Source organism: Odontesthes bonariensis, chromosome 22 (assembly GCF_027942865.1).
Source record: "Odontesthes bonariensis isolate fOdoBon6 chromosome 22, fOdoBon6.hap1, whole genome shotgun sequence".
NCBI lineage: Eukaryota > Metazoa > Chordata > Actinopteri > Atheriniformes > Atherinopsidae > Odontesthes > Odontesthes bonariensis.
This window is the reverse complement of record NC_134527.1, coordinates 24,273,848-24,285,900: the sequence shown is the minus strand read 5'-3', so window position 1 is coordinate 24,285,900 and position 12,053 is coordinate 24,273,848. Positions and strand designations below refer to the sequence as shown.

At 40.3% G+C, this 12,053-nt stretch overlaps 1 protein-coding gene across 3 annotated transcripts in view; it reads right to left on the bottom strand.

Annotated features, from left to right (window-relative positions):
• Window positions 1–12,053, bottom strand: part of col5a1 (procollagen, type V, alpha 1) — a 76,496-nt gene that overhangs the window by 47,798 nt on the left and 16,645 nt on the right. For 2 of the 3 annotated variants that reach the window (XM_075456116.1, XM_075456115.1), the window contains exons 2-4: window positions 9,421–9,588; window positions 2,809–3,022; window positions 2,216–2,378 (exon numbers count right to left, since the gene is read on the bottom strand). In XM_075456116.1, coding sequence (XP_075312231.1) covers window positions 2,216–2,378; window positions 2,809–3,022; window positions 9,421–9,588 — 545 coding nt within the window. The remainder of the gene's footprint in view (window positions 1–2,215; window positions 2,379–2,808; window positions 3,023–9,420; window positions 9,589–12,053) is intronic. The other variant, XM_075456117.1, reaches the window with a different exon arrangement.

The following is a 12,053-nucleotide window of genomic DNA, read 5'->3' as shown; positions in this document are numbered from 1 at the left end:
GTCATCTGAAGCCGAGTTCCGGGGGCGTTGCCTAGTGGCAGAGCGTCACACGAAACACATAAAGTACTGGGCGTGTACAATGATGTAAGCACAACCCATGCGTGGAACTTCTTTCTCATGGCTTTCAGTTTGTTGGTCACCTGCGCCTTGCTGCGTGGGAAACCGCGCTCTGTCATCTTTCTCGCCAGCCCTTCCAGCAGAGGTCCATCTTTCACCGTCCCCCAGAGGCACGGGAACACATTTTCGGCAGGGGGTGCTGTTGGCGGGTGGCGAACTTTTGAAGGTGGGGTCTGGGGGCCCTCCCCCACAAATTATTATTTTTTTTAGATGCAATTTCCTGCATTCTAATCAATTTTAGGGCATGGCAAATCCCATCTGACTCACTCCTTCAGAATCCACCAAAGAGTTGGTACACACAACACAATCATTTCTGTAGCAATCAGAATCAATGGTAGCAACTCATGAACTCACTCTTGCCAGCACTACCTACGGCACTGAAAATAGCAATTAAACACAAAGCACTCGGCGGTGCTATACATGAAAATAGCATAACCCAATGACTTGCCATTTCCCCCTTTGTTGTGGCAGAGTTACTGCATTGCTTTTCAGTAGAGCTGATATTGAATAAAAATAAATACATTGTCACATTATTATCATTACTATTACACAGTATTATTATTATAGACCTATTAGGCCTACTCTATTACAATGTGGCACACAACACGCGCAGCAGTGCTAACAGGGATCACATCAGTATCAGCGGCAGCTACCTTGTCCTGACGCTCCAGTGCTTGGTATTCTTCGTCCGATGCGTTGGGCTGTGGATTACTGATCTTCAAAAGTTTGGGATTGGGGAGGCTTTGAAAAAAAGACGAAATTCTCTTCTGCGACATGTTTGCTACTCTTATTGAAACGTTCTATCCACCCCCAGTTCCCGCGCCACTGCCGTCCCCGACATGTGGCGGTAAATAACGTCCTCTGCTCGGAGGCTGAGGAGCTCGCGAACCCTCCTTTAAAACCTTTATTAAACTCCTCACGTCACGCCACGCCCACGTCCATCCCGCGTCAATTGCTTTCACATCAAATTCGGCTCGGCAAAAAGACTAGGGTCCGACGCGGGTCGAATGGCGAATCGAGTTGACACCCCAGCCCGGATCGTCAGTGTGAAAGGAACAGCAGACACACTAAATTCGCGAATTAAACGCGGGTTCTTCCTCAGTGTGAAAGGGGCTAGTGTTAAAAAGCCTTATGGCTGTGGGAACAAAGGACCTCCTGAACCTCTCAGTCCTGCAGCGCAGAGAGATGAGCCTCTCACTGCAGCTGCTCCTCTGTCCTGCCAGGATGCTGTGGAGAGGATGTTTATTGTTCTCCAAAACAGAATATAATAAAACTAACTAACTTGTTTAAAAACTTTGGTTGAGAAAAATTTGAAGCCTGTTAAAACAAGAGGATCCCAACATGAAGCCAAAAGCAGAAATGCAACAGTTTTGACAAAGTACAACAGACTTTTAGCTTTAACCGTTAGCTGCCACAATGCAGCCAGAGCTTTCAAACAGTCACAACACATGCGGCGTTGAGCAGCGAACACATACAGCATGTTTGGAAACAGAACAGAATTATGGGATATGAAGCTCATTTGTGGACAATGTGGAATTCATGGCACCTAAAATTAAGTTTGATTTGTGATTGTGGGCGCGAATTTGAGTGGGTAGCAGAGGTCGGATTGGATGTTGGGGCCTCCACAAGCCAAATCTGCACATCAAAAAAGGATGTGGCCGCCACCACAATTCTTCAATTCACAGACCATGTAAAGCAGAACAGGTACTGGAGATGACCAACACTCATACCGCAGGCACGTGTGTCTGTTCTGACATTAAAATGAGGATTCTTCTTTGCTTTTATTTCATCTGCTAAAACATTAAAGTCAAGCTGGTTGAAGTTGGTGTACTGTACACAGAGAAGACTGGTACGTGGATATACTTGTTGACAAAGCAGTTAACAGAACATTTAAAAAATCCATCAGTTTTCCAACTTTGAAATTTGCTCGATCCTCTTTGGTAAAGTCAGTTTTACAAGTTACAAAAGTGCATAATAAAGTGGATCTGGCATCCAGTAAAAGCCATCACACACAGTCCAGAATAATCTGATCAACTGCTAAATCAAACAATTATGCAATTTTAAAAGTGCAGATAGTGAATTACAGTATTAGGCCTACCTCAAAGACTTCTTCATCAAGTATTCTTGTTCCAAACACTATAATTCCTTTGGTATCAATGATGGGGTGGGGACTTCTGAGCAGCTTCTGGGTGGTCTTCTTTTTACAGTCCAGAATGAGGGTGATGGTCTGCTTGTGCACACTGATGGCCACTCGATGCCACCTGGAACAGGAGGTAAGTTAATTCACACACTTACTGGGTTACATGCAGCCCAATTACAAAGCACTAACAGGCTAATGCCCTCCTTTGTGTTTGTCTGGTCAAATTCAAATTTATACCACTCTTGTTTTCTTAAGTGACTCTTATATTTGAGCTTTTGTTATGAATATAAATCTACACTGACCACAGGCAGAAGTTACACTACAGGAAATGAAAAGTGCAATATGGCAGATCAATGCTGAAAAAGAAGCACATTGCAAGAAAACCTGTGACACCTCGTTCAGGTGCTGCTAACCACCAAAAAGAAAAATAAACAACCATTTAAGACTGGCACATCCACCTGGAGTCTAATTAGACGGAAGGATGCATAAACATAAAGCAGAGCCTCAGACTCGTTTATTCAAGCATACTGTACAATGGTGAGTGCACCTACTTTCCATCAGCTAGGTTGACGCCTCTGAAAAGGGGGTAGTCCTCTGGACTGGGTTTGCCTGTGTGGTCCTCGTACAGGAACACAGGGGAACGACCCACTTCTAGTCCAAGCTGCTGGATGCCCTGTTCATTGTACACAGACAATAGGAAGGACTGGCTGCCCTTCTTAGGCTTCACTGTGGCCAAGATGGAAAAATCCTCAGGGAAGACATCACCTGGCAGCACAGATAGTGGGTTGGACAGAAAGAAAGAAGTTTTGGAGAGTTACGAGCCGCAGTAACCATTCAACATCATAAGAGGAATGAAATACTAGTATGTGCTTGGGATATAACTGTATTATTATTTCAGGAGACAGACTATGATCCTCTGTGTCGAGAGAGAATATACTGTTTTTATTGTTATTTAAACAGACAAGGATCAGTTCAATTCGAGGAATTGGTAAAATGGGCTTTGAGCTCCAAAAGGAAACAACAGAAAAGAGCAAAGTGCCCAAAATGTAATAGGATAGGATTATAAAGGGTTGGTTGGCAGGCTAGAGGCCGGTCAGAGGAAAAAAAAAAAGTTAGAAGAAGTACAAAATGGATGATTTCCAGTGCTGCACAGGATGAGAGGCAATAATGACAAAAACATGTGATCCTGGGAGACTCTGTCAAACTATTCGTCAAACCCCTCCTCTCCACTTCTCTCCTCTCCCGCAGCTGATGCATCTAACAGACACTGAGACTCTCCAGTGACGGCTTGGAGAGGAGCAAGAATTTTTTCAGGAAAAATAATTAGAGACACGTTTATTTGAAAATGGAAATACCAACAATATATTGGTATGTGAGCACATGAAAGATATGAAAAAATGTGTTAACTTCCATCTGCATGGTTCCACTGAGCAGCCTCAACTATTTCCTCCATTTTTCCAAAGTATGGAACACATCTGTCAGACAAATTCCCTTAGTGGGGTGTACACAGGATCCCAAAAAGAAGGGGGGGCTTTTCAGCTATCTGACGAGACTGTTGCTCATACAACAATTGAGCCTTCTGATCTTTGAGTTTGGAAAAAAAAAGAGTTAATCAGTACATATTAAAGCTACTATTGTTATGATAAAACACCAATCTGGATGATGTTGATCATAAGCAGAAAAAACAATTGAAATTAAGTGTCACTCTCTTGCTTTTTAGCTCATGCAAAGTCAAGATTTTCAGCTGAGCAAAAGAAAGAGGCAGGGTTTGAAGTTAAAGTGGTATTGTGCAACGATCAAAGCCCCTTACCCTACCATTATTTTCAAAATAATGGGAGAGAGGCTGGAAAATGCTATATTGCGGTATCTAACTGGCTCCTCATAGTCAATGATAGGTTTTGGAGGAAAAGATGCCTTAGCGGGAAGAAAAAAGAATAGAAGAGAAGAGAAGAGAAGAGAAGAGATTGAAAGAGTAGCAAAACTAAAGCTACTGTCAAAAGATGACAGCTTTATTCTTTCTTTTCATCATCTCACCCTGTCAGCATCTGGAAGTCTGTTTGCCTTCCTGCCTTTTTCTATCATTCCTTTATTAATGGCAGGCATCAAATCACATCATGCAGAGAGCACATGGTTTGACAGTGTGCCCTTTCAGGAATTTTCCTTGGCATCATAAGAAAAACATTTCATTAATTGACAGATGCTTCACCGGTGCAGGAGAGAAGGGACATCAGAAAAGGGAAGACAAGACAGAAGACAAGCGTGGAGGAGTTTGATAAGAAAGACACATTTCAAGTTTATAGTTGATTATTAAAAAAGAGAAGGTTGGAAAGGAAATATTTCAAATAAAGTTTTATTACTACATTCTTTTGCACATTAATCCAGTCTATCAGAGAGAAAAATTATTCAGTGCTGGCCCAGGACAGTGGGGTAAAAGGTCACGTGAGGGGTGAAAGAGAAACCAGAGAACAATGAAAAGCAGGGAGGGTAGAAGAAGAAGAGAGAAATGGGAAAACAAAATTACTTATTAAAAAAAAGAAAATTCTAAACAATGGCAAAAGTTAAACTGTCTAATTTGTAAGTTGTTCATTTGTGGATTTATGTTCATGCACTGACCTGATATATCAAAATGAGGAGAAAACATGAATGGAAGAGGTGAAAAAACTGAGGATTAAATGATCTATCTTCCTCTCAGAATCCCATAACCAGGTGGCAAATGGGGTTTTGCTGGGGGTTTGCTCAGAAAAGTTCTGTTTTCTCTGGAATGTGTCTCTATATCTGCTACTTCAGGCCACAAGAGGAGAAATACCCCACTCCTCGTTCTATGTGAGTATTTGTTTTGAATGTGTACATGTTGACACAGTAGTAATGGAAGACTTAAGTGTCAGGAAGGCAGGCATCTCCACCACTGGTGTCTGGCCAAAAGAGGTCTGGGAAAGGCAGAGACTAACAACCCCAGACATCTGAACCAGCCATGCCAGCTGAATTGATTGAATGACTAAATAAAGCTGCTTACCATTTTGATCCAATATCTCAAGTATAATGTAGTGAGCTATTCTTTAAGACAAGTCTTTTGGTAGAGTAAGAATAGCAGCAGTGGGAGTAAGGGGTTTGATTTTCAAGTTAGACAAAAATGAGAGATTTGCTTTCTGCTTTGACTAATTTCACACATCCAGCAATCTACATTTAACTTCAGTTATTCTACCTCATATACTAAACTTACAAACTCTCAAAGAGCAGTTCAAAAGTCAGAGAGAAGCAGGAGTTGTGCCAACATATGACTGATGACCTTCACCATCTGTCAGAGTGAATACAAGCAGCAGTTAAATGGGGTAGAAAGTCTTCCGTCCTGTAATTGGTCATTCAGTCATCACTGTGTATAAATCCCTCCTACTGTATAAGCCAATGTGCATTCCAGTGGTACTCCATTTTGCTGCAGAGTTAACTGCCTATAAAAGAGGAAGTGGCTCTAATGGAAGGGTAAAACATGAGTTTGAGAACAGTCCAAATCCCATCTTGCAACACAAGGGCTTCTAAGAAAAACAGAAACAGAACCATTTAAATCCTTCTTTTCTTTTTTGTTCAAAAGTAAAAAGACGGATTTAAATGGTTCTTTTGGTTTTATATCTGTCTGTGAACAGCTCACATTAATAGCAAATAGAATAAATAGAATATTAGAAAAAAAACACTAAGACACCAGAGATGCAGCAACATCTAATCTATCATCCTCTTCAGGTGTGTTTTCACTTTTTTCATCAGGTATCACTGAACCTGTTGTCATCTTAGATTACAAGAGGCTCATACGAAATAAGTTAATGTTGAATAATGTATTTTTTTTAAAATTGGCCATGAGGTGTAAATGATCAGTTCTGTAATTAATATCAGAATAATGGCATTATATAAACTAAATATCTGCTAATCATATGTCAGCAACAACGTATCATGATTGCTTACAACTAAATAAGACTTCTTAGATACATTTGTGTGTTTTGTAACTAATATAAAGTCTCTCAATTGAATCATAATAAATCTGATTGAAACTAGACTTTAGAGATAGAGGTAAACATGTTAGTTTGACTCAAATCACACTAAATTCAATTTCTCAAAGTCAGACTTACATACTCAAATAATGCAAGTGTGAGTCTAATTACTTCATTCAGTTGGACTCAAACTGTCGTAGGTGCTCTACACATGGTCTACAATTCCCACCCCTGGTTTTGACATGGAAATAAGGACAAAGAAACAGAAAAATCCAATGCATAGAAGGAGAAGAGGAAAACAGTAACAACAGAATAACCAAAAGGTGTGGCATGTATTTCCTTTGTTAAAAAAAAAATTCATACAGTATTCATGACTTGACAGCAAAGCTAGCCAAGTCACCACTGTCTTTGACCGAAAAATGACAATCAGAAAAAAGCCCAATAGTGATATGCCGAAAGGGGGAATTTCGTCATCTATGGTAGCGGAGTTGGCCATGCTTCAGTCAATGAATCGATTCCCCTCCTATGTTTGAATACTGGGGAAAAGACGGTAGTCCAAATAAATGGCGTTGTTAAGCGCAGCTTAAAGGCGGGGTAGGAGATCTTTTTCTGGAACATTTTTTTACATATTGCTTGAAATACTCTTCACACCCCCATTGCAACCAATTAATTAAAAGTTTTGACACAAATATGAAATTTTTTAGTGGCCTCTAGAACGTACAATCTAGGAAAAACAGTATCCAATCATTGTGAACGGACCGTTCACAATGATTGGATACTGATGCGTCTATCAAACTGCAATCTGCTCCTCCCTCCCCCTCCTTCCCCCTGTGCGCGTACCCTGCTCCGTGAACGAATTACGCGCCCAGAAGCTTGGCAGGAAGCTAAACTAGAGCCAGCTTGGCTAGCACCTAGCATTATTAAACGTATAGTTAGCATATACTAAATACTAAATACGGCAACGATCGATGCTTGCTGTCAGAACAGCGCTCGTGCACCGTCGTGCTCGTGCGCGTTCATGTACTCTAGAGGCGTGCCTTCGGGGGGAAAGTGAAGAAAAGGGTTGGGACTTTTTACCCGTGTATTTTCAAAATGCAGCTTCGCTGGACTCAAAATCCAGGATCTCCTACCCTACCTTTAATTGTGCATGTAAATGTAAATGCACTGTGTGTGATTGTAGATTAGACACTGGAATTTCATTGAGTGTCTCAACAGCTCAATCCATTCAGACCGAAGACAAGAGCTTCAGCATTATTCCTCTGTTGCTTTTTGTTGGCTATCATCCACTTTATAAACTTACATGGATGCAGACTCACCAGAATAGGACATTAGCAATATTTTTTGTGACATAAAAGTTAAAGAGAGCAGAATATTTTCCTTTTGATTCACTTCTCATTCCCTTAATAAAGGTAAGAAAGGTCTCCCCTGTTTTCAGATCCTCTAGGGTTTTAAATGAATCATCTCTTCCACATGTTTGACTAATGATTGCATGTCTGCACTTGCTATTTTCCAACACATCATCGGAGACTGTCTGTGGTTATGGGGTCACAAGCTGGTGTGTTCTCAATCAGAGCTGCTGTGGTTTTATAGTCAAAACAAAAGGAGCTTGCTTACATGCCTTTGTTTTTAACAGTATACTGTGTCTTCATCTCTAACTTTAACTCAGAATGCAGCATTGATGATTTAGGCAAAAGGCACTTCTTGGCTTTGGGCCAAAGTCATAACTTAGTAACAAACTTAGTTAAATGGAGAAAATTAGATGGATAAAATGATCTCACAAGTTTAGCTGCCTTCTGGAATATATTAGCAGTACATTCTTGTTATATTCAGCCAAAAGAGGGGCCACATCACAAGACTGAAAATGGATTTCAAGCCTTCAAGCCACAGACAGCTAGTTAGTCTGTTTGCACCTTAAGACTATGTGGTGCCTATTATGAACCCTTCCAGTTGGTTTGTTTTATGTGGACTGTTATTTTGCATGATCCAGAGTAGACTGTGTGTAATTATAGAATGTGTGTCTAAACAAAGACCCATATGGTGCTGTGCTGTCATTGAGCATCAAAGTGAACAGTATTTGCTTGATTGAAGAGCATGTAGGGACATGCAGGCCGCAGAAGCCTTGTGGCTCGACTTTAAGCCCAAAGGAAGAGTCATGCCACGGATCAAAGGTCCACTAAGGCCAATGCAGCATTTGAGAGGGCCAGGAATGAGGATGTCATCCAATCTAAGCTTTGCGGAAGCTCAGATTACTGGAAAGGTTATTATTTCTCTCCTTTTCTCTATCTAGACCACGACAGTGGTTCATATACAGTAAATATACAGAAAGGGGAGATCAGCATGTTTCACTCGACAGAGGTTAGATCAAAAAAAGGAACACATCACTGCAAGGCAGCGCTAGTCTTCAAGAAATGACAGAGAGGAAAATTACGATGCTTAAGGGAAAAATAAAGGCAAGGAAAGAGTGCCGGAGAAGGAGGAGACAGAGAGGAAAGTACTATTGCAGAGCACCAAAGCAGCAGCTCTGAGCCACGTCAGCACAATAGAACAAGGCAACAGAGGAACCTCAGGCTTCTCTCCCCTCTGCCACCCCAGTTTTCGTCGCTTTTGCCTCGTCCAACTCCTGCTACACCTTCAAAAATTATAGGGCTGGATCCCATATATCTGTTGAGTTTTCAAGGAGTGGGCATTATCTTTAATTCTCCAACATTTCAATGTGTGACTGAGCATTTAAACTATCTCAGTCACAGATATATTTGACTTTTTCAGAAATGGTAATAGAGACATAGAAATACTAATGATAAACATATTAAGAGGAGAATTATTAAACAATAGGCTCTTCCCACCTAAAACTCTTTGAAGTAAAGGTAGAGTTGACATAAATGATCCATTTGTAGGAGCCAATAAATCTGCTACCAGGAGGGGGCAAAAAGCGGAGACAATGTGGAGTCAAATGCAAACTATTTTCCATCAATATTAAAACATCACATATAAATATTATTTGTTAAGAAATGAAAGAGAAGTTAAAGATGCAGGAAAAGCCATAATGTCTGTAGAAAGTGTACTAAATTGAAAACCGTTTAAATATCTTTGAGCTTATTTGTTTGAAGTATGATATGGGACATTAAAAAGTCCCTGGATAAGTTTCACAGATGTAGAAGGATGCAGTGGGTTCAGTTAGATACTCACCTGGGTACAATTGTTTGGTAGGGGCACTGAGCTGGGCATCTTTGGATACTCTGTAAGCCACATCGGGTCCTTGTGTTGACCTCCTATGTGAGCAGAAACCCGTTGTTTTTGTAACACCCTCAGGTAAACTGTGAAAATCTAAAATCTTCAAGAGGTCTGCTGGTTCTGCTGCAATGAAGAAAGGAGAGACAAAGGGAAAAGGATGTTAGATTTATAAAGGAAACTGGTTGGACTTACACTTCAATTTGGTAAAAAACTGTTAAATCTATAGTCAATATTGCATTGTTTATGGAGCACAAATATAGATGTAGTCAATACAGAAACACTACCAAAATGCATCACAGATGAAGTTGATTTATGGCAAATTATTTCGCCGTTCCTTCTATTGTCTGACTTGTGCTGACTCAGAGGGACAAGTTACTCTGTAGGACACTTCACAGCTGGGGTTGGAAGCAGATTTATGTTATCCATTTAAGCACTACAGAGAGATGTGCCCATTTATAGATTGCCATGATCATGGGTTACAGCTGCACAACAACCAATTCTTCCATTCATTTTGCTGCAGCGCTGAGCCCACCGCTGACTCTCTGAGACCACAACCATGCAATTAGCACACTCTCAAGCCGGTCGCTTGGCTGTAACCGGGCCACCACAGAAGTACACTGGGTCAAAACAATATGACATTGAGTTTGACCCCGGACCGCACCATCACACGCCAAAACCACCCAGGACAAACAGCTGTTCCTGCAGCCAGTTGCACACATAACAAGCTACAAGATTACACAAGCCTTGACCAAGCAAAGATCTGAGCAAAAAGGGGCACTTGGTCATCAGGGGAAGCCCACAGCTAAGTATAGGAGGTATAAGGGTAATTAAGAGGTGGGCAAACACTAAATTGAGGAAGCAAATCGAACAGAGAAAAACAAGGATATTTATGGTGATTTAATTAATTAAACTAAATTGAAAGTGAGAATGTAATACCACTTTGAGAAGAAGCAAAAACAGAGCCTAGCCCACAGGTAAAGCAGTCGCTGCGTCAATCTGTAAAGACCACACACCGTTAAAAGAATAACCTTTTAAGAGCCGCATCCATTTAAGAGTGAAAGGGCGACTAAAAAGGTGAAAAGATGAAGGGGCATATAGAAATTGTGCTTTAGAGCCGTCTGCATTGCCCCGCAACAGCCTCCAGCTGGATGTCATTAAGGATGACTCAGTGCAGCAGAAATCAATTTAAAAAAAAACTTGACATTCTTAAACAGAGCTTTCCATTTAGGAACACTTTGGCTGCACATGTTTCCCTACAGCTGGGCAGTTACAAAAAAAAAAAAACTTCCTTCTCATCAACTGAAGTTTGACTGCATGTTTCCTACATTATCAGAAAGTTAAAAACTCAACTAAAGAAGGCTGAAGATTCACCAGTCATCCAACTACTTGGTGCTCAACAAATAAAACACACTAAAGTCTACACAAATTAGATGTGCATCTAATAAGTTTGGTGTGGGGTAATTTTATAATTCAACACAGTATTGCTTTATTAAGCAGGACTACAAATATAGTAGTAGTGTATTTGTGAAGACAGCCTACCTAAGAGAAATCTATCAACTATCCACTTGAAAACCTACCTAGTCCAGTCTTTAAAAATGCCAAAAACACAACTGCTGACATACTCCTGTCAATCAGTCCCACAAGATGACTGAGCTTTTAAAGTAAAGGGTTTTTAAAAAAAAAAAAAAGACAACTTGATCTATCATCAGCTCACAATGAAGAGACAGAGAGACACTAGCCTACCAGCCAGAAAATGTCTATCATTTGATATGATGACAGAGCTTCATTTAATGAGACTGGAGCTCTGCAGCAGAGTAATGTAACAGTGTGTCACACTGTCATCTGACGAGAAATTTAACTTCTGTTACAAATGCCCTGATTTATCATAAATCAGACTCTACGGTTTGTTTACATCCTTGTAACCCTTTGGTTAATAACAGATTTGCATGATTCACAACAATTCAACATGATTTAGTGTTCAATTCATACAACAAACCAGCAGAAAATAAACATGGTCGGTGGGTCAATTAGTAAGTCAGTTGGTAAAAGTTAATGCTGACCATTCCAATTACTGGAAAATGGTCTCCATTTCTTTTACAAACTAGACTCTTTAGAATAGATTACCAAAAAGAAAACTACAGTATGAAACAACTGAATATTTTCTTTTTACATAACTCCTGCAGTCTAAAACAAGCAATTATTTTGCAAGGTTTTGCAAACTCATATCATAAATTTACTTTACTTTTCAGTGCTCATAATAACTATCCCAAAAATCTGAGAATTAACCTTATTGCCAACACACTCAATGTGTCAAACAGTAAAATGATCTAAACCAACAGAGACAGCATTTTAATTCAAGGACCAGAGTTGTCTAAAGGTAAATATTTTCTCACACATCCTCAAATGTTCACGGTAAAAAACATTGTCTGTTTTGACACTACAGTAATTCCCTCTATCCATCAAGATCTAAAAGCGTACTATCCCTTTGGAAATACATCACCTGATCACAAACAGCTGCACAGAGGCAGTCCACAGAAGGCATGGAAATAAATCTATTATAGTTGACAAAGGGAATGCTGTCCAAATAA